Source organism: Rhipicephalus sanguineus, chromosome 3 (assembly GCF_013339695.2).
Source record: "Rhipicephalus sanguineus isolate Rsan-2018 chromosome 3, BIME_Rsan_1.4, whole genome shotgun sequence".
Classification (NCBI taxonomy): domain Eukaryota; kingdom Metazoa; phylum Arthropoda; class Arachnida; order Ixodida; family Ixodidae; genus Rhipicephalus; species Rhipicephalus sanguineus.
In genome coordinates this window covers 73,013,616-73,039,835 of record NC_051178.1, presented here as the reverse complement: position 1 = coordinate 73,039,835, position 26,220 = coordinate 73,013,616, and the positions used below count along the sequence as shown (strand labels likewise).

Below are 26,220 nucleotides of genomic sequence, written 5' to 3'. Positions count from 1 at the left end.
CTGCGCGGTTGGCGTTGTCTATGAGCTTCCGCTTTCGTGTGGAAAGTCTTATGTCGGGCAAGTCGGACGGTGCATCAATGTTCGTGTAAGGGAACAAGAATTATCGTTAATCAACATAGAGAATGTGCACTGGCCTGCGCGCGTTCGTCATTGCATGTGTGCTCCGAATTACCGAGGCATCAAAAAAATCGGGCAAAAACCATGATAGCACTGCTCGGGAACTGATGGAAGCCTTTTATATCTCTACAAGAGGGGACGCCTGTGTTAGTCAAATTTCAATTCCTTTGTTGGATTGTGAAATGACGTTCTTGCGTGACCTGTTGTAATCTGCAAAGCGTGACTGTGTTTGCCATTGTTAACACGTGAGTAAATGAGCATATATATTGACTTGGACGACGAAAAATAAAGTTAGTTGAAATATTCCGCTCGACCGCGTCTTCTGCGTCCTTGTCAATACATAGCTTGCACGTGACGTCACCAGTGCTGCGGTCCTACTGTGGCGGCCATATTGGTGAACAGCCGCGCAAACAAGTCGTACGAGCCAGCCGTACGACTAGTGTTCAGTACAACGGAGCTGACGGAGCCGCATTGCTACGGTCACTTTCTTCTTTGCGAGCCATTTATTGTGCATCATGCCATCGGTTCGCAAAGGCAGCCGTTAAATGCGGCGTCAAAACTGATAAGGCAAGCCTGTTCTCGCTATGAGGAAAAGGTGCGGTTGTGCGACGGAGTGGATCCCTACACGTTTCGACCCGGAACGGACACGACTTCGAACATCTCCGCTTTCCCAGGAGTGTCGCACTGCAACATCGTGAACTATTTGGTTTTTCAGCTCTAACCTTGTTACTCTGGGCGAAATAAAAGCCTACAATAATGAAATCGCACAACTACTTTACCAGCGGCTGGGGAAAGAGCCTGTTAGCAAAAGAGCTTGGCGACCGTAAATTTGATCGTGCTTGCAAAGGTAAGTTGAATGGTTCATCAAAGTGACCCATTCGCTAGCCCCGAGTTTTGAAATAGCGATGCACGAACGCTCCTAAATCAACGAATGCTGATGTTTGCGCTTAGTTTTCATGAGAGTGCAGCGAGGTACTCAAGTGGCAGCGCGTTTTTCGATCGTGCGTCCTCTTTGCTGTCCGTTTTGTGATAAACATAGAGGGATGTATGTACGTGTGTGTGTGTAAGTAGTGCTGAGGGTTTTGTCACTGCATGCGGGCCGTCATCGAGAGCGAGCCTCATTCGGCTTCATCAACACGCATCGGCTTGTGCTCGGCGCCGCTTGGCCTCCGTTTGCCGCTTTTTGTGACGCTGTTTTGCGCGCGCTCATGTCGCGCAGCGCCGCATGCTTGAAGCTGTAGCCGAGTAGTAGAGACGGCGCCCAGTCCGAGTTCGTCCCGTCGAACAACGCGGACGGCTTTCCTAATAACCCAAGAGCACCCGCGTTAATTAGTGTCTTGAATCTCCTCTATTTTTCGCTTGCCTACTACGAAGTGCGCTCCACGCACGCGAACGTTGGGTTTTCTTCGTCGAAATTTGCACGCTTTATGTGCGCCAGCCAGATCTATCGACGGTTGGCGCAGAGGTGCACGTTAAAGAACCGTAGCTGGTCGAAATTCCTGGAGCCCTCCGCTACGGCCTCTCTCATTATCATATCGTGGTTTTGGGACGCTAAATCCCGGATATTATTATTATTCGAAATAAGCTCATACTAGTGGGCTGCTGCTTTCTTTCGAAGCTGTCGCTACGATTATAGCAGCCTACAACTGGGCATTTAACCATAGTGGAGGGAGAAACTCGCCGGTGCGGCAAAGCAGCGCTGAACAAGGTCTAACCGCTGTTCACCAATATGGCCGACTCGATCCGACCAGTGACGTCAAGTGACGTAGTTGCAAGCTATGTATAGTTTGTGCGCATCCATTTATTCATGCATCAACCCTCTCAAAACGCGCACTGGTATCGGTGAAGCAATTACTTTGAGTCGAGGAAATGTAGTAGCCGGCGGTTTATCATTTTTATTAACTTACAGAATCAACTTTTTAGTGTTATAGGCCTGTAACTTGAAGCAGAAGGGGGATCCTTCCCTGCTTCAGAGTAGGACTTACCTGGTGCCTTTCCAAGGAGAGAGGATCTCTCGGGAAAACAATACAGCGTTGTAAGGGAGAAATAGTTATTTTGTGTTTCGGGAGGTAGCTGCTTAAGCATTTTACATACAAGGACCTGGATCAGTTTTGTCGCAACGGTTTAGTGTTGCCTGCAGCTCATCTAGGCAGAATTTTTGGTTGTATGCCTCGTACATTGCCGATCCTAATCTTACTTTCTATCGTTGGAACGCTTCAGAGTATTGCAGTTAGCGGGGAAACATGGTCAAAATGTGCCCTCAGGAAGTTCGCTTGTTCTTGTAAAGTATCTCCCTCTGTGCTTATCAAAGGAAGTTAACACGTTTGTGGGCCTCTTACCATATTAACCCTGTTAATGACCTTAGCCTCATATGTAAAGAAGTTTATACTTGAAAGGAACTTCGACCAACTCTCTTCTAGCTTGCCGGCGGGTTCTCCTGCCTTGGGAATTTACCTGCTTAATATTTACGAGGTTCTCCGCAGTGGGAGGATCACGCAGCAACCCCCACGCTTCGTTCCGTTTTCTTTACGAGCTTTCCTGCTGGCGCCATTCCACCACGAGTCACGGTATTTTCAAACCACATCACTTAATTCAGAAGTACATTTAGAAGCAGCATCATAAAGTAGTAAATAATCAACGGTAGCCACTACACTTAATGAAGACGCGTCATCCCTAGAAACACGAGTAAAACAGACAGACAGACAGACAGACAGACAGACAGACAGACAGACAGACAGACAGACAGACAGACAGACAGACAGACAGACAGACAGACAGACAGACAGACAGACAGACAGACAGACAGACAGACAGACAGACAGACAGACAGACAGACAGACAGACAGACAGACAGACAGACAGACAGACAGACAGACAGACAGACAGACAGACAGACAGACAGACAGACAGACAGACAGACAGACAGACAGACAGACAGACAGACAGACAGACAGACAGACAGACAGACAGACAGACAGACAGACAGACAGACAGACAGACAGACAGACAGACAGACAGACAGACAGACAGACAGATAGATAGATAGATAGATAGATAGATAGATAGATAGATAGATAGATAGATAGATAGATAGATAGATAGATAGATAGATAGATAGATAGATAGATAGATAGATAGATAGATAGATAGATAGATAGATAGATAGATAGATAGATAGATAGATAGATAGATAGATAGATAGACAGACAGACAGACAGACAGACAGACAGACAGACAGACAGACAGACAGACAGACAGACAGACAGACAGACAGACAGACAGACAGACAGACAGACAGACAACGAACTTTATTGGATCCTGAGGAGTTACTGAAGGGACCCCATAACGGGAGGCTGTTGTAACCACTGGCCGCGCCCACGTAAAGGATGGAACGCCGGGACACGAGTAAGAGTACGAATTTTTCCCAGTCGGCTTTATCAACTTATTTTACCGAGGGGCTTGAGGTGGAAATACGTTCTCTGCTGGTGATCTCATCATTATCGGTAAGTGGTCACTCTCGTAAGGATTAATAATAACTTCCAATTTGAGTTCAGGTGAAGGCGTCGGAGAAACAAAAGGTCAACTGAAGGATAAGTTGAAGCATAATTGATTGATATACTTCAGAAGCAGGCAGATGGTACATTTCCTTGGGATGGAAACCCCGCTACGCTGAAGGTTTTCAGGAAAGCTTACGCCTCATGAAATGTGTCACAATAATTCCTGGACGTTGTGCCTCCGTTTAAATGGCATCAAAATGCACACACTCCCTTTCGGTAACTTTCAGACGGATGTAACTACAAGAATTCAGAGTACTGCGGTGCAGCACGGTGTCCCACTGAATTTTTTAAATGCGAAGCATTTCTTAGCGAACCTCAGGCTCTTTGGCCGTTTCTATCTACGTATCTATCTAGCCGCCATAGGCGTGCGCAGGGTTCCTCATTAGGGGGGGGGGGGGGCGAAGGTTCATCGCAGCGCCCCCCACCCTAAGAAGTTCATGTATGGGGCAGATTTTGCGCCCCCCCGCCCCCCACCTCTTAGGTGACTAGAAGGGTCAATGTACGGGGCAGATTTTGCGCCCCCCCCCCTCTTAGATGATTAGGGGGCGGCCGCCCCCCCTGCCCCCCCCTCTGCGCACGCCTATGCTAGCCGCCTACGTCTGGGCGCTCTCCTGATCGTCTCCATAACTTGTAATATACCGAAATTGGCATAGCAGGGGATCAGTGTATGACGAACACAATTCACTGGTCATGACATGAATAACGCAAAGTACCTGTCGCGTACGCCATGAAACCCTTTCTCTCAGTCACGTGTGGCACATACCCGTAAACCAGAGTTCATGTTATGCGGGTATGTGCTACATGTGATACAGAGTCTCAACCAACACAGTAACAGCGAACGCACACATTAACACGCAAGGAAAGTGATAGCAATAATAATTCTTGGGGTTTTATGTTCGAAAACCACGATATGAGAGACGCCGTAGCGAAGGGCTCCGAAAATTTTGACCATCGGGTATTCTTTAACGTGTTCCGAGATCGCACAGAACACGTCCATCTAGCATTTTGCCTTCATCGAAATGCGACCGCCGCGGCCGGGATCGAACCCGCGACCTTTGGGTCAGCGTCCGAGCACCTTAACCGCTACACCACCGCGGCGGACGCAAGAAAGTGAGGAAATTGAAGGCAGAACACCCTTGGAAGACGCTCGACTACCATCCACTCGTCCACATGGTCCGCAACGTGGACCACATGGATTACGCGAAAAACCGGAGTCAATGCTTTCTACAATAAATCTGCTGAGAGAACCAGGCCTCTCAGCATTACCGATGACTTCAACATTTATTTATCAAGACCCAACAACGCCTGGTCCTTATACTGCCTGAAAGACGGATTGGATGTGGAGAAGGCATCGAAAGACCTCGCTGCCACGTCCAGGACGCGAGGCATCATAGATCATTTCATCGTAAGAGGCATCCAGGATTTCCACCAGCTGCACTATACACTTTAGACTCCTCACTACACTTTAGACTCCTCATAGCCGCGATCACGAGCGGATCCGATTAACAAGTCTGGTCCAGCTGCTGGTGCTCTCTGATCACGATGATGATGATCTTGTTCAAGAACTGTCAAGAACGCCTTCTACACGTACACACGGGTTCGTGAAACGTGCGTACGTTTTCCGTCATAAAGGAGAAATGTAAGCGTAACAACTTTAACTGACCGTAACGTACGTGCAGTGCGCCTGCGCGTGCCACTCGGCTGTGTATATATCTAGGGAAACTTTCCTAAATGAAGCGTGTAACGCCTGTCCTGTGCATCTGTGTTCCTTCTTTGTCCTGTTCGGATTCGCGTTTTCCAGTATTGAAAAATATAAGCACTACATATCAGCTTACCGCATCCAGTGTTGGTAACACCCATGTTGCTGTTGCCATCGTTACACAACTGTAAACGACTGGTTATGCAATACATATGCGACTCTTCAACATATTAGTGCTTATACCACTTCCATATTTCTCTAGCGTCATGCCGTAACGTTTCGCTCAATGTGAAAAATTACGCCACAGTCACCATCCCGCGCAAGCTTCGCATAACATCGACTCCCACGGTACGTGGGATCTGATGAATTTTATTTCACACAAAACAATTTTTAAGCCCTCTTTGGTCTTTTCGCAGCTTTGTGGCCCTTTCAGTGACCCTTTGGCACCCGCCTGCCGACGCCCACGGATCAAAAACGAAATGGTTTTTTACTTCCACTTGCATGATCGTATTCGCCCGACGCCGACAGCGACGACGAAATGGTCTTGCACGGCAGGGCTAGAGGGGAGACGCGCCACTTGTGCGTCGAGTCTCCCCTCTAGTCCAGCCGTGCGGCGTATTGCCGGTAGACGCAGCTGCACGTTTCTGTAGAACTGGGGCCGCAAAGCAGAGACGCACGCGTGAAATGTAGCATAAGGCTCTTCAATTTGCTGACCATGCATTGCGTGTGTTACCGAAACGTTCACCCGAAGCTTTTGGTGTCCACACTCCTTCAAAAGCAGTTCCTACGCCCAGACATATCGGGAGCATTGTGAGTAGAGGTAACGGCATCAATACGGCACTAATGAGTTAGGGCTATCATACTGTAATGGCCAATGTCTTGGACAGAACTAGGGGTTGATTGGTTGGTTGGTTCCTAGGGGAATGTGCGAATATTATAAAACTTCGAATCACAAATAGAATATTGCGTATTCGAAATACCGAATATTTTTCAAATAATAAGCAAGGGTGCAAAATGCTCGAAGGAACGAGACAGCACAGGGACGGTTAACTTTTTTTTTTCCATCATCGAATTACGCAGATGTACGTAGCCCATGTAATTACGGGACTCTCGACGCAAAGGCGTTTTTGCTTAAGGCTCCACTGTCGCCGAAACGATAGTGTCATCAATCCACTATCTTAACCATGAAATTCATGATGACCTTGACTCATCAAAATTGTTAAACATTTGTGTATCACTTTTATTTAAATGCTGTTGACAAAGTACCACGTTGAATACTGTAGTGATTGCTGTAGCCTGCAGTTACAAAATATTTCGAAGGCTCTAGTTACTGCTATTTACTAGCCTGCCTCAGTATAAATAATTGTGGTATTTTATGTCTATTCTATTCCAAGTAATCGTAATGTTCCTTTGTTAACGCTAGAAAATATTTGTTTCAAATAAAATGTAGAATTCAAGGGCATTAAGCTGTTTTGAAAATTGTTACGTCAGCAGTGTAGGGCTACATCGAAAATGGTTGCATAACTATTCAAAACCTATTCAAACAGTACTCGATTTCTATTCATATAGAAATCGCTGTTCGCACAACCGCTATAGGCAGAACGTTCCAGAAACGCCTCTTCATGGGTGTTCAGTAAAAGGACACTGCTCAGTAAGCGTCTTATTTCACTCCCTGCAGAAATAGAGCGCATTTAAACGAATCGCTACATTTTTTGCGATCATGTACAGAACCAATGCAACAAAGTCGAAGCATGCAATTTCCACACGAATACAACAGCGCTAATTATAAAAAATGACTACCACGCGGCCAGCAATCGCTGCCGTTTGTTGAATGCGAGACCTTAACACGCAACGCAGGTCCATGGGCGTAGACCACTAGTACTGCGCGATGAAAACTTCAGACAAAATAAACATAAGCAGTTCGGCGATAAGCGTTAATCAGCGAGCAACTTATATGCAAACGTCACAAAGGTTGTTTTTTGTACAGTTTTGTGGATAACATCGCGAAATCCGAAGGCCACATCAAACTTCCTGAGATGCAGCCCGTTTTTCGGCGAATGAAATGAAGATCTGTTCCAAGTTGGTGTCTTGGATTAATACGTGGGAGAACTTGTAGGATTTCTCGAGCTCCTGCACTTTCTCGAACACAGTGCTCCAAGGAAGTTTCTCCTTGACGTGGTAGTCGTGGACGTTCTGCGGTCAAGGACACGATGAACGCGCGTTAACATTAGTGTAACTGTTTTCTACATTACTACACGCAGCTCTACATTACTACCAGAAACATTACTACATAAATCTCTACAATACTACAAGAAACTTGCCTCTCAGCTTTGGAAAATAAATTGCAGGACGCTTGAGCTTCGCCTTCAAAAGTAGAATGCGATAACCCAATCGGGCCCCGTGCGAATCGCCTTCTCAATTGCTGGCCTGGCTTCGAATCTCGGTAGATGCCTCAACCGTGTCCCGAGGAAACGAACGTCTGTGCGCGTAAGACTGACTGTCTCAAACTATGCGAAAATGTCTACTGCAAGTACAGTTGCGAAGTTCCCACTACGCCATAATTCTTCCTTTTGCGAATCAGTGAAGGGCCCACTACGCGTCCGTAAGGCAACACGCGAACCTACGCAGACGCTCACTTTGTTGATGCTTTTGCAGCTGATGATGCCTAAATATGTCTGAGCGCTTTGTAATTGTGAGCCTTTAAAACACCCGTTCGTTGCGCAATTCCTATGTTCTGACACCTGGCGCGATTCTACGCCTCTGTCACGCAACATTGCATGTGTCAAGGACACTCCTCCCAACTACATGACATTTATCGTTTTTTTTTTCGAAACAATTTCAAACAAAAGGCCTCGGTTTGAGTCTCCAACGGAATATTTTTATTAGTTATTTTATTTGCATCTTCCTTGATTTTTCGCTGACGGACAACACTTATTTTAGATGCGAAAGCATCTTACGCTCGGGGCAGTGTCCGAGAGAGGCGGGAGAGAGGCGATCCCGTACCATTGTCTCCATAAGCTTGCCCGTGCACGAGGTCAGTGATATGGGCCTCGGATTTTCCGTATTCACGAGACCTTGCTTGCTTTGGGGATAAAAGTCACAAGTGACGTTTTCCATTTGGGAGGGAGCGGATGTCTGCCCAGATCTGGTTCATGTATTCTAATAAATGGAAGTAGGCTGTGTCAGTGAGGTTTGCCAACAGTTTCACTGTTATGCGGTGCTTCGCACCTCCCCAGGTTTCACGTTAGTGGAGCTGTTTTATTTCATTTTTTCATGTTCTAGGTTTTTCTGCTTTGCAAACAAATTATGGCGCGACATATACGTCTAATTTTGTGGCATTCTGCGAGACGCGTATGTTGACAGGCATTAAGTTAATGTACCCAGAAAGTGAAATGCTACAGCGTCGTGTGCTTATATTTAGGAGCACATTATAAAACTCCAGTGAGGCTATTTCGTAACCGTTCTGTGGCAGAACGGAGCGAAGCATCATCAAGAGGACGAGAAGGAGCCGCACGGGATTGGTCAAGGCTCGTCTGACGGTGAGACGTGAGAATAGCAACCGCAAACGGCAGTGCTGTCAATCATTTTGGCACAGAACGGGCCCAGAACGAGCATAGGCCCCGTTCCGTCCGATAGAGATGCAAAACGGTCTCCGGACGACTTGGATTGGATCAAAACGTAAGCGCTGTGTCCGGAGAATTGAATTAGCCTGCGTTCTGTCTGGCTTGTTCCAATCCCGCGCTACGGTTCAAGTACACTCCACCCTCGCCGATAGTTAGCGAAAATTCCAACTAGCTCCCCACCACTGAACGACTCGTCAAACTTCGACACCACCTAGCGTCCACTCAAGAGATTAACGAAAATGAATTGTTAAAGTCATCGCGCTCTTCAATTTCAAGCTTTGAAAAACAATGCCTGCCAATATTGATGTTCAGCTGTAATAAATTTACATTTTTTCATTCGCTGAAAGCATTTCTGAATTCTCTCAGCTCGCCTATTGGCTGTTTGCTACCTCTCGTCTTCTTGACGTTAGGTTCCGTTCTGTCACACAGGGTTGCCAGTGGTGGCTACTTTTCGCCAAATTGGCGAACTTTAGAGGCCCGTGGCGACCAAAAATTATAAATGGCGACATGGCAAATTTTTGGCGATTTTCGTCTTAGGTCTCCACTGAGTTTTGCATCCTAAGCTCAGTGTGTTCCCAACGAATGAGCGGCAACATTCTCTGTATTTTCCTTGGTTTTAGACCCACGAGTAGAATGTGCACATTCCGCGTCGTTCGGTATGTCCGTCCTGTAAGTCGTGTGAGCACCTCAATTCATCTAGAAGCAGGAGGTACTGGAACGTCCCCCAGTGACATCCTAGCAAAATGTAAGTCAGAGTACTACCTTGCGTAACGCAAGGTGGCGGTGTTTGACTATAAGTTAATGGCTTTCGGTACTTTCAGCTTCTCTAAAGTTTCGCTTCTGAAGCGGCTAGACGACGAATTGGCCGCGTGGTCCGAACTTTTTTTCCGCCAAAACTCCAACTGAATAGCTCTGAATAGTTCTGAATAGCTTGGCGAGGTATTCACTGTTGCAGTACCCCCAATTCAGCTCGTAAAGACTGTTATGGAATAGCGAAGAGAGGCGGATACGCGGATATTTGTGCAATAAACAATATTTATTCAGGCATTTTACACTATTCTCGCTGACTGTGTGCAAAGAAAACAATTGCTATATAACATTTTACATTGTTTACCTGTTCAATAATAACGCATCGGATTCACGCGTGTAGATATGACTATAGGAAAGGGTCGGTGGTATCATATTAGTTCGCACTGAATAGGTCTCACTAATTATCGGTTCCTGTAAGAATTCTGTCGTGTTATCTTTAATAAATCTTTTAATCCTTCTAATTCATATAAGGGTACATAAAGCTGTCTACAAACAACGCTTTCACGGTTTTCGCCCAAGGTTTACCACACTTTTACCTTTGAAACGAGCGGACAGGGATGGAAGGATATCATGAGCGTTTCATTCATTCACCCTTGCGCCACCACGCACATCTTGCGGCTAGTCGGAGAAGCAGCACCATGCACTCCCATGGTGAAGCGGGCGATACCAGTGGCATTGTGAAACGTCAATATAATTGAAGGGTCATGGATGGTACTGTATTTTACGGTGCTATACGTGAGTGAAAATTTTTATTACTAGGTATGCCGCACATATCAAGAATGGCGACTTTTTTGGCGAAATTTGTAAAAGAATGGCGACTTTTGGCGACTTTTCGCTCGTCGTTTAGCGACATTTACTCGAAAGTCAGTGGCAACCCTGCTGTCACAGAACGCTCACAAAATAGCCCCCCAGCTGGTCGAGATTACCGGAGTCCTATGCTATACGGCGTGCCTCATAAGCATTCTGTAACTTTCGCACGTGAACCCCCAAAACTTATAAGCTGATGCACCCAGCATTCTAAACATATCAAAACATATTGAAAGATCGCAGCTTTGAGGGCATCAAGATTACACTTATGGAAAACAATTTTCGAGCCAACATAGAAAGGAAACAACGGGAGTCTATTTACAAATCCAACGCAATTAAAAACAGAAGAAACAACATACCGACACCTTCTGAGCTTTACGATTATTAAAAGGCGAAATCACAACTTTTGTATTAAGCTCCGCCACCTTATTGGAAGATATTTCGCAAGGCGAATTATCTTCCAATGGTGTAATCTTCTGTTGCATCGAATGAGTCATTATCATTGATGATGATATGTGATGTTTTATGGCGCAAGGGCCAATTAATGGCCAAAGAGCGCCAGGTCGTGGGACAAAAAGATGTGAGCAATGATTATGGTAAGTGGCTGTATAAGGGCCTTAAAATTCCACGCCCTAAAGGCGGGTAAAAACATATATCTATTAAAATCATGGGAGTGACATGAAAATGTGTGAACAGATCTATATATATATACAATGAAATTATGGCGATGACGTACGGAGTGAATAGCACGTGTGCCTCCTCAAGTCCTTTGTGTCCAAAGGCCTGGAGGCAAGTGCTTTCTTTGAGAGAACTACCGCAGCAGCGGCCTCTGTTGAGAAGCCGTGCTGCGGCTGCCTGGAAATATAACATTAAAACTATGTACATCTTTGAGAAAACCGAGGAGTGAATCATATTTAAAAACAGGTTCGCTGCCTATGAACATTGAGGGATGGAGTGGGAAATGTCGGCGGTATGATGGAAAATGCTTTTCTCTGATGGCATCAAGATGGGTGCATTGAAGGAGGATGTGGAATACAGTGAGTGGCGCGTCGCATTTCTCACACATGGGTGGGTCACCGCCGGATAAAAGGTGTGCGTGTGTACTATGTGTGTGTCCTATTCTCATTCTACAAAGTGTGACTTCTGTATAGCGTGACTTTGACACCGGTGGCCAGGCACCAAGACAGGGCTTGATGACATGCAATTTATTTTTGGTTTCTCTATCCCACAAGCGCTGCCAATGTGCCCTTAATGATTTCTTTAGAGCGGGCTTAAGGTCCAATGCAGGGACCGCAACAGATGTATCGGCAGCGCTTTCTTGGACGGTTGCAGCTAGTTTGTCTGCCATAACATTGCCTTCTATCTCACGGTGTCCTGGGACCCAGCACACTACAACATGAGTGAGTAAACGGTACATAGCAGTGAATACAGCGAGACGATGACAGGGTTTTTGTGTTTCTTGAGGGTTTTCAATGCCTTTACGACGCTTAATGAATCTGTGTATATCACTGAATTTTGTAATTGTAATTGCTTAATGTGTTTAACGGCAGCATATATCGCATAGGCTTCTGCGGTGAAAATACTCGTATTAGGGTGCAGAACGCCGGCATCGGAGAATGATGGGCCGACCGCCGCATAAGACACACCAGTGTGAGATTTTGAAGCATCTGTAAAGTATTCAGGGCAGGAATATTTGTTCTGTAATTCAAGAAAATGTGTGTGGATATGTGCAAGTGGGGCGTGTTTAGTAACCTCTACAAAGGATAGGTCACAGTCGATAGTCTGCCACTGCCACGGTGGGAGCTCTATTGCGGGAGGCATCACGTTGTGTTCAAGAAGTGGAACACCCATTTCTTCTGCCAAGCCTCTCACACGCAGAGAGTAGGGCTGTCTCACTCGGGGGTGGTTATAAAAGAGGGTGGAGCTGGACAAATCATTTAAGGTAGGGTGTGCGGGGTGTTCATTGTTCGAACTAACTTTTAAAAAATACATGAATGATAGGTATGACCTCTGCAAATGAAGTGGCCACTCGTCAGATTCCACATACAGGCTTTCTACAGGACTCGTCCTGAAGGCACCTGTAGAGAGGCGAATACCTAAATGATGGACAGGATCGAGCATCTTTAGGACGCTTGGTGAAGCCGACTGATACGTTATGGCTCCGTAGTCGAGACGCGTGCGTACAAGACTCCTGTACAGATTCAACAGACATTTTTTGTCACTACCCCACGTAGTGCGTGACAGCAGTTTTAAGAGGTTCATTGTTTTCAAGCACTTGTTTTTCAGATGTTTTATATGTGGCACAAAGGTTAATTTTGAATCCAGAATTAAGCCTAAAATTTATGTTCTATATTTACTGGTAAACGCTGACCCTGCAGATCAAGTTCGGGATCGGGGTGTATGCCTCTTTTCCTAGAAAAGAGCACGCAGGTGCTTTTTTGTGCATTGAGGCTGAACCCATTCTCGTCTGCCCATTTAGCCACCTTGTTTAGGCCAAGCTGTACCTGCCGCTCACAGATTGCGAGGTTGCACGACTTAAAACCTATCTGTATGTCATCCACATACGTGCAGTAGAACATGTTGCGCGGGATGGAAAGACGCAAAGAGTTCATTTTTAAAATAAAAAGAGTGCAGCTAAGCACCCCACCCTGTGGTACTCCAGTTTCTTGGACAAACAGATCCGATAAAATATTTCCCACTCGGACACGAAATGTGCGGTTCGACAGGTAGCTCTCTATAATATTCAACATTCTACCTCGGATGCCTAAGTGTGAGAGGTCTCTCAGTATTCCAAACCGCCATGTTGTATCGTAAGCCTTTTCCATATCAAGGAATACTGAGAGAAAGAATTGCTTATGGAGGAATGCATCGCGAATTGCTGCCTCGATACGTATTAAATGATCAGCTGTAGATCGTCCCTCTCGAAATCCACACTGGTATGGATCGAGAAAAATGTTGGATTCTAGAAAATGTAGCAGCCGCCTGTTTATCATCTTTTCGAATAATTTACAGAGACAACTGGTTAGGGCTATAGGCCTGTAACTCGTAACAAGAGATGGGTCCTTACCCTGTTTCAGGATGGGAATTACGATGGCCTGCTTCCAAGCTGAGGGCATCTCGCCAGAAAATCATATAGTGTTATAGAGACTGAGGAGAGTCTTCTGTGTCTCATGGGGCAAATGTTTCAGCATCTCATACACTATTCGGTCAGAGCCAGGCGCAGAATTGTTGCAGCAATTGAGCGATGCCTCCAGCTCTGCTAGGCAGAATGGTCTGTTATATGGTTCGTCTGTTGTGGATTTGCGTTCAAGCTTTTGTCTCTCAATTATTCCTTTGTACCTTTTAAACGTTTCCGAATAGTGAGACGAGCTGGAAACATGTTCAAAATGTGCACCGAGAGAGTTGGCTTGGTCTTCCAGGGTGTCGCCCTGTATGTTTACTAAAGGAAGTGAAAATGTATGTTGCCCTCTTATTTTCTTAACCCGGTTCCAGGCTCTACCTTCGTCGGTGTATGAGTTTATTCCCGATAGAAACTTCTGCCAGCTTTCTCTCCTAGCCTGCCGACGCGTTCTCCTCCCTTGGGATTTTGCTTGCTTAAACATTACTAGATTTTCAGCTGTGGGGGAGTCACGCAATAGCGTCCACGCCTTGTTTTGTTTCCTCCGAGCCTTACGGCACTCGTCGTTCCACCAGGGGACACGACGTTTGCTTGTGCCCCTGGCTATTTCCGGTATACATTGAGCGGCAGCGTTAATTATAAAAGCAGTAAAATACTCAACAGCACTGTCAATACTAAAAGAACACATGTCCGCCCACGAGATTTTAGTAAGCTTATGGAACTTCTCCCAATCGGCTTTGTCAAGATTCCACTGAGGAGCCTGGGGTGGATAATCATTTGCTCTTTGTGTTTTGAGGAGTATTGGGAAGTGGTCACTCCCAAAAGGGTTTTTAACCACTTCCCAGTTAAAATCTAGTAAAATAGACGGGGAAATGATGCTAAGGTCGATGGATGAATAAGTTTTGTTCGCAAGGCTAAAAACGTGTGTTCTTTCTTGTTAAGTAGACATGCGCCCGTGGAAAAGAGAAAATTTTCAATGAGGCGGCCTCGCGCGTCAGTGCGAGGGTCGCCCCACAGGCTGCTGTGTGCATTAAAATCGCCTAGAACAAGGTAGGGCTCCGGCAACTCGTCTATAAAAGATTGAAATTCGTGTTTGTGTAGCTGGTACTGTGGGGGTATGTATATTGAGCAGATAGTCATGAGTTTGTTTGCAATTATAGCTCGAACGGCTACTGCCTCCAGTGCCGTTCGGAGTGGAAAGTGCTGGCATGCTACGCTTTTGTCAAGTATGATAGCTACCCCGCCAGAAGATGCGAGAGCATCCTGGCGATCTTTCCGAAAAACAACATACTGGCGGAGGAAGTTTGTGTGTCTGGGATTTAAGTGTGTCTCCTGTACACACAGCACTTTTGGACGCAATTTACTAAGGAGCTCCTGTATGTCGTCTAGGTTGTGTAATAGTCCTCTGACGTTCCATTGTAATATTGTGTCCATGTTGGAAGTGTACGTGTGCTGTGTGTGGCAAAAGGTGAAAGTGACTTATTTTACAGAGCCTTTGTCAGGCCCTGTAATTAGGGTTCTGTCTTTTTTGGAGCGGTCGAGAGGTTCTCGCCGCTCCTTTGGCGCTGCCTGCGCCTTTCCACTTGGAGTTGTGTCCATTGCCTCGTGCGAGGCATCGGACAAGCGTTCCAGCGAGCGGTGTGCGCGCAGTGTTGGCTTCGCCTTCAAAGACAAAGCCTTTGGCCCGACCAACCTGGAGGTCGAAGGGAGCTCCTTGACCTCCGAGGTGCCATGGTTGGAAGAAGCCTCTGGCATGGCCATGTTAGAGGAAGGCAGGGCAGCCTTGGCTGCTCCCACCGTGGGGGCTGATGGCGGTAGCCTCGGCACGCTACGTGTGGCTTCGGCAACCGCCTCATGCCGTTGTGGTGCTGCCCCCCTATGCACCACTTCGGCGAAAGATGTTTTCGCGGCAATGTGCGGCGAGACACGCTGTCTTGCCTCACGGAAACTGATGTTGTGTGTGACTTTGATTGTTAGAATTTCTTTTTCTTTTTTCCACGCAGCGCAGGACCTGGAATATGCTGGATGGTCACCGTCGCAGTTGGCGCAGTGTACCTCGGCCTTGCAATCATCATCGGTAGAGTGTCCCGTCGCGCCGCATTTTGCACAGGTTAGTTGCCCTCGGCAACTCTGCGAAGCATGTCCGAACCGTTGACACTTGAAGCAGCGTCGCGGGTTTGGAATGTATGGTCTCACGCGTAGTTTCAGGTAGCCGGTCTCAATTTCATCTGGTAGCGTGCTTGAGGCGAAGGTTAGGATGATGTGCCGGGTTGGTAGCTCTTTGTTTTCACGTCGGATTTTTATGCGCTGCACCTGTACGACGTTCTGATCTTTCCATCCAGTAAGGAGTTCCTCGTCTGATAGATACATTAGGTCGTCATCTGACACGACACCCTTGACGGTGTTCATCGTTCGGTGAGGCGTGACAGTTATGGGCTTGTCCCCAAATGATGCAAGGTTTGCCAATTTCTGAAACTGTGTCTTGTCTTTAACCTCTAGCAGAATGTCCCCACTGGCCATCTTCGTGGCCTTGTAGCCACTTCCGATGGTCTCTATGAGACACCTGGACACAAGGAACGGCGAGATGTTGCGGGCCTTCTTGTCTGGATTCTCGCAATGGATAACATGGTACTTGGGGAACGGGTCTTGTTTTTTTAAGAGAGAGAATGCGTTTGCATCGGTGCGCCCCCTTTTAGGGGGGCGATCAAAACAGAAAGGGTTTGGTGATCCCATGGGAAAATGTGTTTTTTCGGCAACGACGCCTACCGCCCACCACGGAGCCCAACAAGGGGATGTGGCAGAGCATGTAAACAGGTCTGCACAACGCCAGTAGTACGCCGTTACTATAACCTAATATATATATCCAAGGTTGGACATGTACACCAGGTTAACCCTTGCCGCCGAGAAAAGTGGAAGTAAACAGAAGAGATGAGTAGACAGGAAAGATTAAAAGTGAGAAAGACGAAGATGTGGAGGGAGAGAGACAGGAAAAGGCGACTGCCGATTTCCCCTGGGTGGGTCAGCCCAAGGGTGCCGTCTACATGAAGCCGGGGCCAAAGGGGTGTGTTGCCTCTGTCGGGGGGCCTTAAAGGTCCAGTCACCCGGCGTCGGCTCAACCCCCAGGATCCCCTTTTCCCCGGACACGGCAAAGCCACGCACGGCTAGGCGTGGGAGGGGGTCGAAACCCCCCCGTTAGCTCGGGTCCGTGGTGTCGCTACACACCAAACGTCTGCTTGCGCAGACGCCCCTGCGGGGGAGTCATTATCATTGTCTAACTTTATGCGTCGCGATCTGCGAGACTCAGCCTGCTTGCATTCTCCATTATGAGCACAGCCGGCATGCGCAGATAACAGGTCCGGGGGATCGTGCAATGATCTTTCTTACCCAAGTGTCGTTAGCACAACAACTTCCTACTCACTTCCTCCTTTTTTCTGCTTTAGACCCCACTCCCTTTTTATTTGTCCAATTTTTAACGCGAGAGCAATAAAGAGCCCATTTTTCAGAAACCCCGGCGTCGGCGTCAGTGTCGGCGCCATTGTTTGTGGGCGAAAGGTCTGCGTTGTCCGTGAGAGAAAAGTCGCGATGGATGCAAATAATAAATATCATGGGCCTGATCCAGAGTCCGACCCTTCTGCGTGGCAGGCAGATATTTCTACCTGAGGCAGAGTTCTACCTCAGAACCACGCCAGTAGCTGAAACGGTTTCGGAAAAAGGAAACCTTATACAGGTGTTATACAATGCGAGGAGTCGGGTTAGCACGTGTAATATTGCGCGGAAGAAAAGTAGAATCGCACCAAGCGTCACACAATGTGAATTGCGCAACGAGTTGGTGGTTTAAGGCACGCCCATTACAAAGCGCTCATCAATCATTATCATCAGCAAGAGCATAAACAAAGCGTACAACTGCGTAGGTCCGCGTATTGTTTTACAGACGCATAGCGGTTACTTCGTTAATTCGAAGAATGATGAATTATGGCGTAGGGGGCACTTCGCAGCTTTGATCGAAGTAGGCATTTCTAGGATAGTTTGAAACGGCCAATGTTAGGCGCATAGTTTCCTCACGGCCCGGTTGAGGCGCCAACTGAGAAGCTAAGCCATGGCTAGCAAATGAGAAAGCGATGCGATTGGGGCCCAATTACGCCATCGAGTTCTGCTCTTAAAGGCGAAGATCAAGAGTCCTCGAACTTTTGTCTACCATTTTCCTTTTTCTTCTGCTCAAAAAGTCACAGCCTATAATGAGTATTTACGGCTGGATAGCATTATCTAGCTGATCTTTAACATCATCCATGCCGACACTTCAGCGCACTTTGAACGTCCCCAGCTCCTCTCACTCTGCTAATTCATATTTGTCTTTCATAAAACGACGAACGTAGACGACGAGTGGCAAACGCCCCCCCCCCCCCCCCCCCCGCGTTCTGCTCCAGAAGAGTTCTTAGAGAGGCTATAACATTGGGACTTTACGTTGTACACTTGGGTGGGAGGCTGTTATGCTCGTTGTGAAAATATGGCTTTCTAAACATCGTACATTACTTCAACAAATTCGGTTGTACCGTAGGCCCTTGCTACTGATCTCTCTGGCGTTGTGTTACTAAGTATTTGTCGCGGCGCCTTCTTGCGTTCTTTTCCGTAAGAGGACACAGTTTCCCTGTGCATATTGTTTGCCTTGTCTTGCCGAAACGGCAACCAAAGTTACCTTTTCTACCTTCGAGACTTTATCAATATACATAGGCTTGCACACGAAGGGAGCAGGAGGGGGGCGTAGCCCCCCTAATCACCTAAAGGGGGGCGCCAAATCTGCCCCATACCATTTACTGAGTCCAGGCACGTAGCCAGATTTTTTTCGGACGAGGGGGGGGAAGGGGCAGTGGGGCCAAGGCCTGACTGTTCGAAACAAAGTCTTTCTATGGCAAAAAGAAAAAAAAAAAGTTGCCTGGGAATATAGAAGGCTGGAAGAATTTCGGAGAGGGCCCGGGCCCCCCCTTGTCTACGTGCCTGACTATGTCGCACCTCGCTGTCCCATCATTGTTTAAAGCGTAGGGTTATGGTCACGCAGGTTTTTCACTATAATGGTTGCCGAGGGCCACATATGTTGCATTGTAAGAGTTGTTTACTTCCCAATTTCACCCCAGGAAATCCGGGTACCAAAGGCAGGCCGTTGTGATAAACATGTAGTCGTTTCATTTTCATTTTTGCATCCACTAAGAAGCTTTTAAATGCGAAGCATTTCTTAGCGAACTTCTGCGACTTTGAGCGTATCTATCTATCTATCTATCTATCTATCTATCTATCTATCTATCTATCTATCTATCTATCTATCTATCTATCTATCTATCTATCTATCTATCTATCTATCTATCTATCTATCTATCTATCTATCTATCTATCCGCCTATGACTTTGTGCTCTCCTGGCCGTTTCGTTGACAGGATGTACACCAAAATTAGTATGGCGTAACATGACCTTATGATGAACATAAATGGCAGGTCATAACATGAAAATCATGATATCCATGTCATGAACGACATGATTTACATGCTACGATTGTCGTGCTCTTGTGGCCGTTTCGTCAGTTTGATATAGACCAAAATTGGTATGGCGTGACAAGAGTGTATGACGAACAGAAATGACAGGAGTTAACATGAAAATCGTGACACGCATGTCATGTACAGCATGACTTACGTGCCACGCTCATGGTCCGCTGGCGGCCGTTTCGCTAGATTGATATACACCCAAATTGGTATCGCATGACGTGATTGTGTGACGAACACAAATAACGGGTGGTAACATGAAAATCATGACACGCATATCATGTACAGCATGATTTACGTGCCACGCTCATGGTGCGCTTGCGGCCGTTTCGCTAGCTTGATATATACCAAAATTGGTATCTCGCGACGTGACTATGTGACGAACATAAATACCAGGAGTTAACATGACACTCATGACACGTATGTCATGTACAGCATGACTTACGTGCCACGCTCATGGAGCGCTGGCGGCCATTTCGCTAGCTTGATATACACCAAAATTGGTACTGCGCAACATGACTGTCTGCCGAACATAAATAACAGGAGTTAACATGACACTCATGACACGTATGTCATGTACAGCATGACTTACGTGCCACGCTCATGGAGCGCTGGCGGCCGCTTCGCTAGCTTGATATACACCAAAATTGGTATTGCCCACGTGACTGTCTGACGAACACAAATAACAGGTGTTAACACAAAAATCATGACACACATGTCATGTACAGCACGACTTACGTGCCACGCTCATGGTGTGCTGGCGGCTGTTTCGCTAGCTTGATATACACCAAAATTTGTATTGAGTGACGTGACTGTCTGACGAACATAAATAACAGGAGTTAATATGACAATCATGACACGCATGTCATGTACAGCATGACTTACGTGCCACGCTCATGGAGCGCTGGCGGCCATTTCGCTAGCTTGATATACACCAAAATTGGTACTGCGCAACATGACTGTCTGCCGAACATAAATAACAGGAGTTAACATGACACTCATGACACATATGTCATGTACAGCATGACTTACGTGCCACGCTCATGGAGCGCTGGCGGCCGTTTCGCTACCTTGATATACACCAAAATTGGTATTGCCCACGTGACTGTCTGACGAACACAAATAACAGGTGTTAACACAAAAATCATGACATGCGTGTCATGTAAAGCATGACTTACGTGCCACGCTCATGGAGCGCTGGCGGCCGTTTCACTAGCTTGATATACACCAAAATTGGCATTGCGTGACGTGACTGTGCGACAAACATAAATAACAAGTGGTAACACGACAATCATGACATGCATGTCATGTAGGGTATGATTTAGCCGCCACGCTCATGGTGCGCTCGCGCCCATTTTGTTAACTGGATATATATCTAATTTGGTATGGCACGACAGGAGTGCGTGACGAACATAAATAGCAGGTCACGCATCGTATATATGTAGCAGAATATATGTTTCATTAGCATGGCATATGCCAGATTGTACACTCATGCATGTATGGCAATCTCGCGATATATGGCGAACTATATGTCACGACATGAATGACTTCATTAGCCTCAATGACAAACAATGCATTATAGAAGCAGCGCTAAAAGACGTAGACGAATAATAAAAAAAGCACACAGGACGAGCGCTGTCCTGTGTGCTTGTTTATTCTTCGTCTACGTCTTTTAGCGCTGCTTCTATAATACATATATACCAACTAACCCAACTTTCTATCCCAATGACAAACAAGACGATGTATGCAGCTATTTGCTGGCTGCTTCGCATTACATCGATTCCCACATTGCGTGGGATCAGTCGATTTTTTTATCTTTCGAACATGTCACTCAAGGGAGGAGGGGGATGCGCCACGGTGAGACTTTTCGCCCCCTAATGTGGAATCCTGCGCAGGCATATGTCTATATACAATATATAATGTGAAATTAGCGAGGCGACATCTTACGTCATGTGCGCCGAGGGCACGCACTCCCGGGAACAGCGCGATCACGTCCTTGTCCAGCGCCTCGTTTGACTTCACCTCCGTGGTGGTCGCCTCTCCCGCCCCACTTCCTTCGGTCGCCGTCGGCGCTTTACGCGCCAACACCAGCTGCATCGTGTAGCCGGTGCCAAACTTGTCCCGCAGGTGTTGCATGGTGCCCAGGCAGGTCATCTGACCGGCAACCATGATGCACAGTCGGTCGCACGCTGCCTCGCACTCTTCCATGCTGAAAAGCGACGATCACCAACAGGGAGCCACGTGGTAATTTAGCAAGCGCATGTCATGATTAAATAGGAATGACTTTATAAAGGCGAAAGCATTAAGCGGTACTTTGCGGAGTGACCTTGAGAAAACGCGGCGTCTCGTCGACTGGTACAAAAACCACGCGACCCTCGCTGAGCGAGTGGCAGGTGGAGAGGGAAACGAGCAGCGTGGGCTGACAGGTGTTGCGTCGTTCATGTCCCGCAGTGAAGACGACGGTAGCGGCAACAGTCGCAATCGCAGAACATTATTCAAACGTTCTGCGCATGGAGAAAAGCATTTGCTCGTCAAATATGTATTACTAACTAGGGTGCCTTGATGCGCGCTTTCTCCGCTTCAGGGTGAGGACATCTGCGGCGCGCTGGCCAGAAAATGGCGGCGTGGCAGCACCACCCCCTTCAAAGAATGGCACCACCCTAAGGGGGGCCCGCGCATCGAGGTACGCTACTACCAACCAGCCCAAGCAGCCACCTTGTGGCGACAATCGACAGCGAGGCGAAATAGACGGCGATGGAGGACGCCCACCCGGGGCCTAAAGTACGCTACAGCCGTGGATGCTCGCGATGCGAAAAGCGAGGTGTGACGTGTGAAGCGGCGGGAGCAAGGCGTTCGACCGCGAGTGCTGCTTTTCTCTGCTGGGAGGACGCAACGCGTCGTTTGCGCCAGTCCGCCCCACAGTAACGAGTGCGCGAAGCCGCAGCTAAGCGTCGAAAACGCGCCGAAGAAACCGAACTGCGAAAGCTGCAGCGAGACGATGCGAGTTAGGTAGTTCATTAGGTGCTCTCGTGTGTCGCTGAAGAGGTCCACTTGAAGAGCCACACGTGTACTTTACGCTGCGGCTCGTAATTTTTTGCAAGTAGTCTGAACCCTCCTAACGTATAATTGATGCATTACCAAGGGTGCAGCAGGCTTTCGCTTTCACGTCTTGCAGGTCTGTAACGTGCTGCCAATCTTTTTTTTTTGTTATTGGCTGTATTAGGCAAAATATGTTGGTCGATAACTGTTCTCGCAAAAATTTGGCAGCGCGAAGAAAAGAAACACAGAAACAGCAGGACACAAATAAGCACTCGTTTGCTTGCGCTGCCAAGTTTTCGTAATGAATCTATACCAACTAGCCCGCCTATCTACCCTTCTGCAACTGTACTTGCGCTAGAATGACATGGTCAATAAGGATCCTATGAATTTTTATGGAACTTTATGGATCTGGGCCCGCATTCGCAAAAACGTGTCATGTTAAAAAAATTCAGCAAATCACAATGTGGGACTATCATTGGCGAAGACGGCTGACCAATGAGAAAACGCACTTACGAAATAGATGTTTTGTCAATTCGGCCCAAGTAAAATTGTCCGAAGTATACGTCCCTTCTGCATATGCGGTTTTTCTTTATTTTTTTAAAGAACCAAATGCAGAAACCGAAACTGGGCTAAATTTTATGGTAGCGCAAAGCGCTCCTAAGTATCTCTAACTTCTAAAGCAGCTGTAATCAAAAGTGCGCAATTCCTGATTGTAACGTGAAATTAAAAAGGCAGTTTCTAATCAAAAATGAGCCAAATCCTGCATCTCTTTCAATCAAACTGAGCCACATTCAAAAACCAGCGCTGCGTCGACAATCGTTACCGACAAAACCAACATGGCCCCATCCAATCTGTTTCATTTGTGTCCTATAGTTGCTTTGCTATCGTGTTTACGCTGCACAATTGGTGTTTCTAGGGCGAGTTGGCTCCTTCTGAAGGACATGATGTTTTAGGAGAACACTCGAACATAAAGAGTAAGTGGCCGACTTTCCTACTTCTTTTTGCCTCTTAGTGTTTCTTTTTGAGTTCAGCGCTATAGTATCGTGTCCTTCTTTCGCTACACGACAGTATATTTAATGAAGACATTTAACAGTATATTTAATGAAGGCATATGAAATGAAGATATTGGGCACCTATCCATTCCTTGAAGAAGTGATCCGAAACGGCGCGGCATAAAACGAGCTCAGAAGAATAGCTGAAGCTTTTTTCAAGTCCTTCAATAGATGCCAAGAACAAGAAAACGCTGTCGAGAGTCCAGAACCGTGCGCCTTTTGCCATAAAGAGCGCTCCCTCTTCAAGTATAGTCATCGCCAATACGCGCATGGGACGAAGGACGGCACCGACGGAAGCACAAGGATGATGTTAATTTTATCGCGAAATATTGCTATACCATACATTCGAATCGTTTTAGACTTCTTTCACGTGCTAATTCAAGCCCTAATGAAATGTTCCAATCTATAAGAGCCAAATACAAATTTTAGTCCTGAATAACGACGATAGTGGGTTATATAGATTTTAGCCGCAATATAGATTTGAGGTACTTAGGGGACAGGAGCACACTGGCAAAAAAATTGATGGAACAGGCCCGACCATATTGCCAGTAGCAAGAAAGTGCGTTTTTCTCAGTTTCAGTTAAAGTGCACTTGGCTCTTTTTGAAAAAAAAAAACGCCACATATATAAGAACATTCTATATCTGCACGTCCTAAAATGCGCAAGTTCGCGTGCAACTACCAGTATGTGCCTCATGAGAGAGATGACGTACATAGATTATAGATGAGTTTTCTTGGAAGCACTCCTCAATCTCATTTACTTGAAGTTCGGCTATTCTTCGCCAATTGGATAATTTGGCATATTTTCTGTTTCAAGTTGTTTTGAAAATAATATTAAACAATTTTTCCTTGAATTCATTATGGTACTTGTTTAAAGTTATGCGCCGATATGAAGGCCCGTCAACACAACATCGGCTTCTTTATATGTTTCAAGTTGAAGTACGCTAAAGAACTATGATTCATCTGATAGTTAACCAGTTACCGCTTTAGTTCCTGTGCTGACTGTCGGCTCTTCTGTTTATGATAGAGTTTCGCATGTTCAATCGTACACTGCGGTCGGCACTGCAAATTGCGCATTCGCCGCACGTGCGCAAACTTTTGTTTGTGATTTACCTTACAGTTTCCCGTTACCATACAACACGATGTATGCAGGCCAAACCGGGTGCTACTCAAACAAGCCACTTCGACAACACCATTTCTGGTTTTTCTAGTATTGCAAAACGTTTGCTGTTAAATTTCGACGAAATAACGTCGAACCGAATTGAATTCAGCGAACATTTTGGCAGCACAGCGCAGAAAACTAGCCCAACTAAGAACCCTTGTGAATTCAGCGAGCATGCGTCGACACGATGGCACCGTACCCGTGAGACGTGAGCACGACGGGCACGTTTCCCTCTTTGCGCATCGTGGCAAGCCTGCCAGTGATTGTGTTCCTGGACACGACGTCAACGCCGGCGAACGGCTCGTCGAGGAAAATGACCCTGGGATTTCCCAGCATGGCCAGACCAATTGACAACTTACGCTTGTTGCCACCGCTGTTGAAAGAGATAGAAATACACAATGAGAAAAGTAAAAGAATATCACCACTGGCTGGTGGCTCGTAACGTCGACAGGAACAACACATTTTTGCTTTGTTTTTCTTCGAACTTTAAGACGTAGGCAATCAGTTAAGTCATTTGCTAAACGGTTCTCGTTAACTATGAAGAGCCTCAGGCAGGCAATGTTAGTCAACAGTCAGTACTATTTAGAGTGGTTTATACAGGGTGTTCAAAATTAATCTTTATGGTTTTCTTAAAATTCAGCACTGGGAAGAACGTCAAAACCACCCTTGCAGATAACTTATGTATCCAGGAGGACACAAAGTGAGACAATAATTATCGCTGTCAGCCACCGAATTAACTAAGATTAAATAATGACCTTTTTAATGAGTGCAGCAAGCGGGCATGTTTGTATTGAAAAGTTGGAGGCAGTCGCGTTTCTGCACAGTTCCAGTTGGAATAATTCTTCTAGCATGTATGTTCCCCGAGATATTCCGCTGCAAAGGTTAATTGTGGTTTGCATGATTCGAATTATGGTTGCATGATTTTAATTGTGGTTTGCCCCTCGATGCAAATGACAATGACATGAGATGCCATGAGACTCGGACTTACTCACCTCTAATGACAAAAATTACAGAAGTAAAAAGATTTAGTTACAGCAATTCTTCTATAGCTGAGATGCCTAAAAAAGCGTGACATGACACAGTTAACGTATTTCATATGGCGTAATAGATGTTGTATTCTTTAAGACAAACACAGGTTGGTGAACCTTCGGCCAGTTATGTGCAATGGTACCTAGCGATGGCGACCGGTTGTCAATCACTGGCGACCCGCTGTGGTAACTTAGCAGGCAAGGGGTCCCGCTAAGTCGGAGGACGTGGGTTCGATTCCCTGCCACGGCGGCCGCATTTCGAAGGGGGCGAAAAGCATGAATTCTTGTGTACTTATATTTAGATGCAAGTTAAGAAACCCAAGTGGTCAAAACTAATCCTGAACCCCCCCTACGGTGTGCCTCATGATTATTTCGCGGTTTTGGTATGTAATCCTTCAGAAGTTATAGTATGATTAAGCACTGGTTAATGTTGGCTAAGTGTTGGCTATGTCCTGGCTTGTGATGATCATTTTGCTAATTTTGACTAGTGGTGACCAGTTGGTGGATAACGCTGGCAAGCATTGCATAATGTTGAATTACTGGCAGCTAATTGTGTATAGTGCTTGTTTATGTTGGCCACTCTTAACTACCACTGGATGTTTTTGGTTGAAAGAGTAATGACGCAAAATTTTACAGGCGAGATAACCCAATGAGATGGAGTTGCATGGACTACGGTGGAAGAA

At 46.5% G+C, this 26,220-nt stretch overlaps 1 protein-coding gene across 1 annotated transcript in view; it reads right to left on the bottom strand.

Annotated features, from left to right (window-relative positions):
• Positions 1-7,372: 7,372 nt before the first annotated feature.
• LOC119386736 (phospholipid-transporting ATPase ABCA3-like) overlaps positions 7,373-26,220 on the bottom strand; it is a 71,745-nt gene continuing 52,897 nt past the window's right edge. The window contains exons 9-11 of the mRNA XM_037654020.2: positions 24,709-24,882; positions 21,206-21,467; positions 7,373-7,566 (exon numbers count right to left, since the gene is read on the bottom strand). Of these exons, the coding sequence (XP_037509948.2) occupies positions 7,396-7,566; positions 21,206-21,467; positions 24,709-24,882 (607 nt within the window). The 3' untranslated portion in view covers positions 7,373-7,395. The remainder of the gene's footprint in view (positions 7,567-21,205; positions 21,468-24,708; positions 24,883-26,220) is intronic.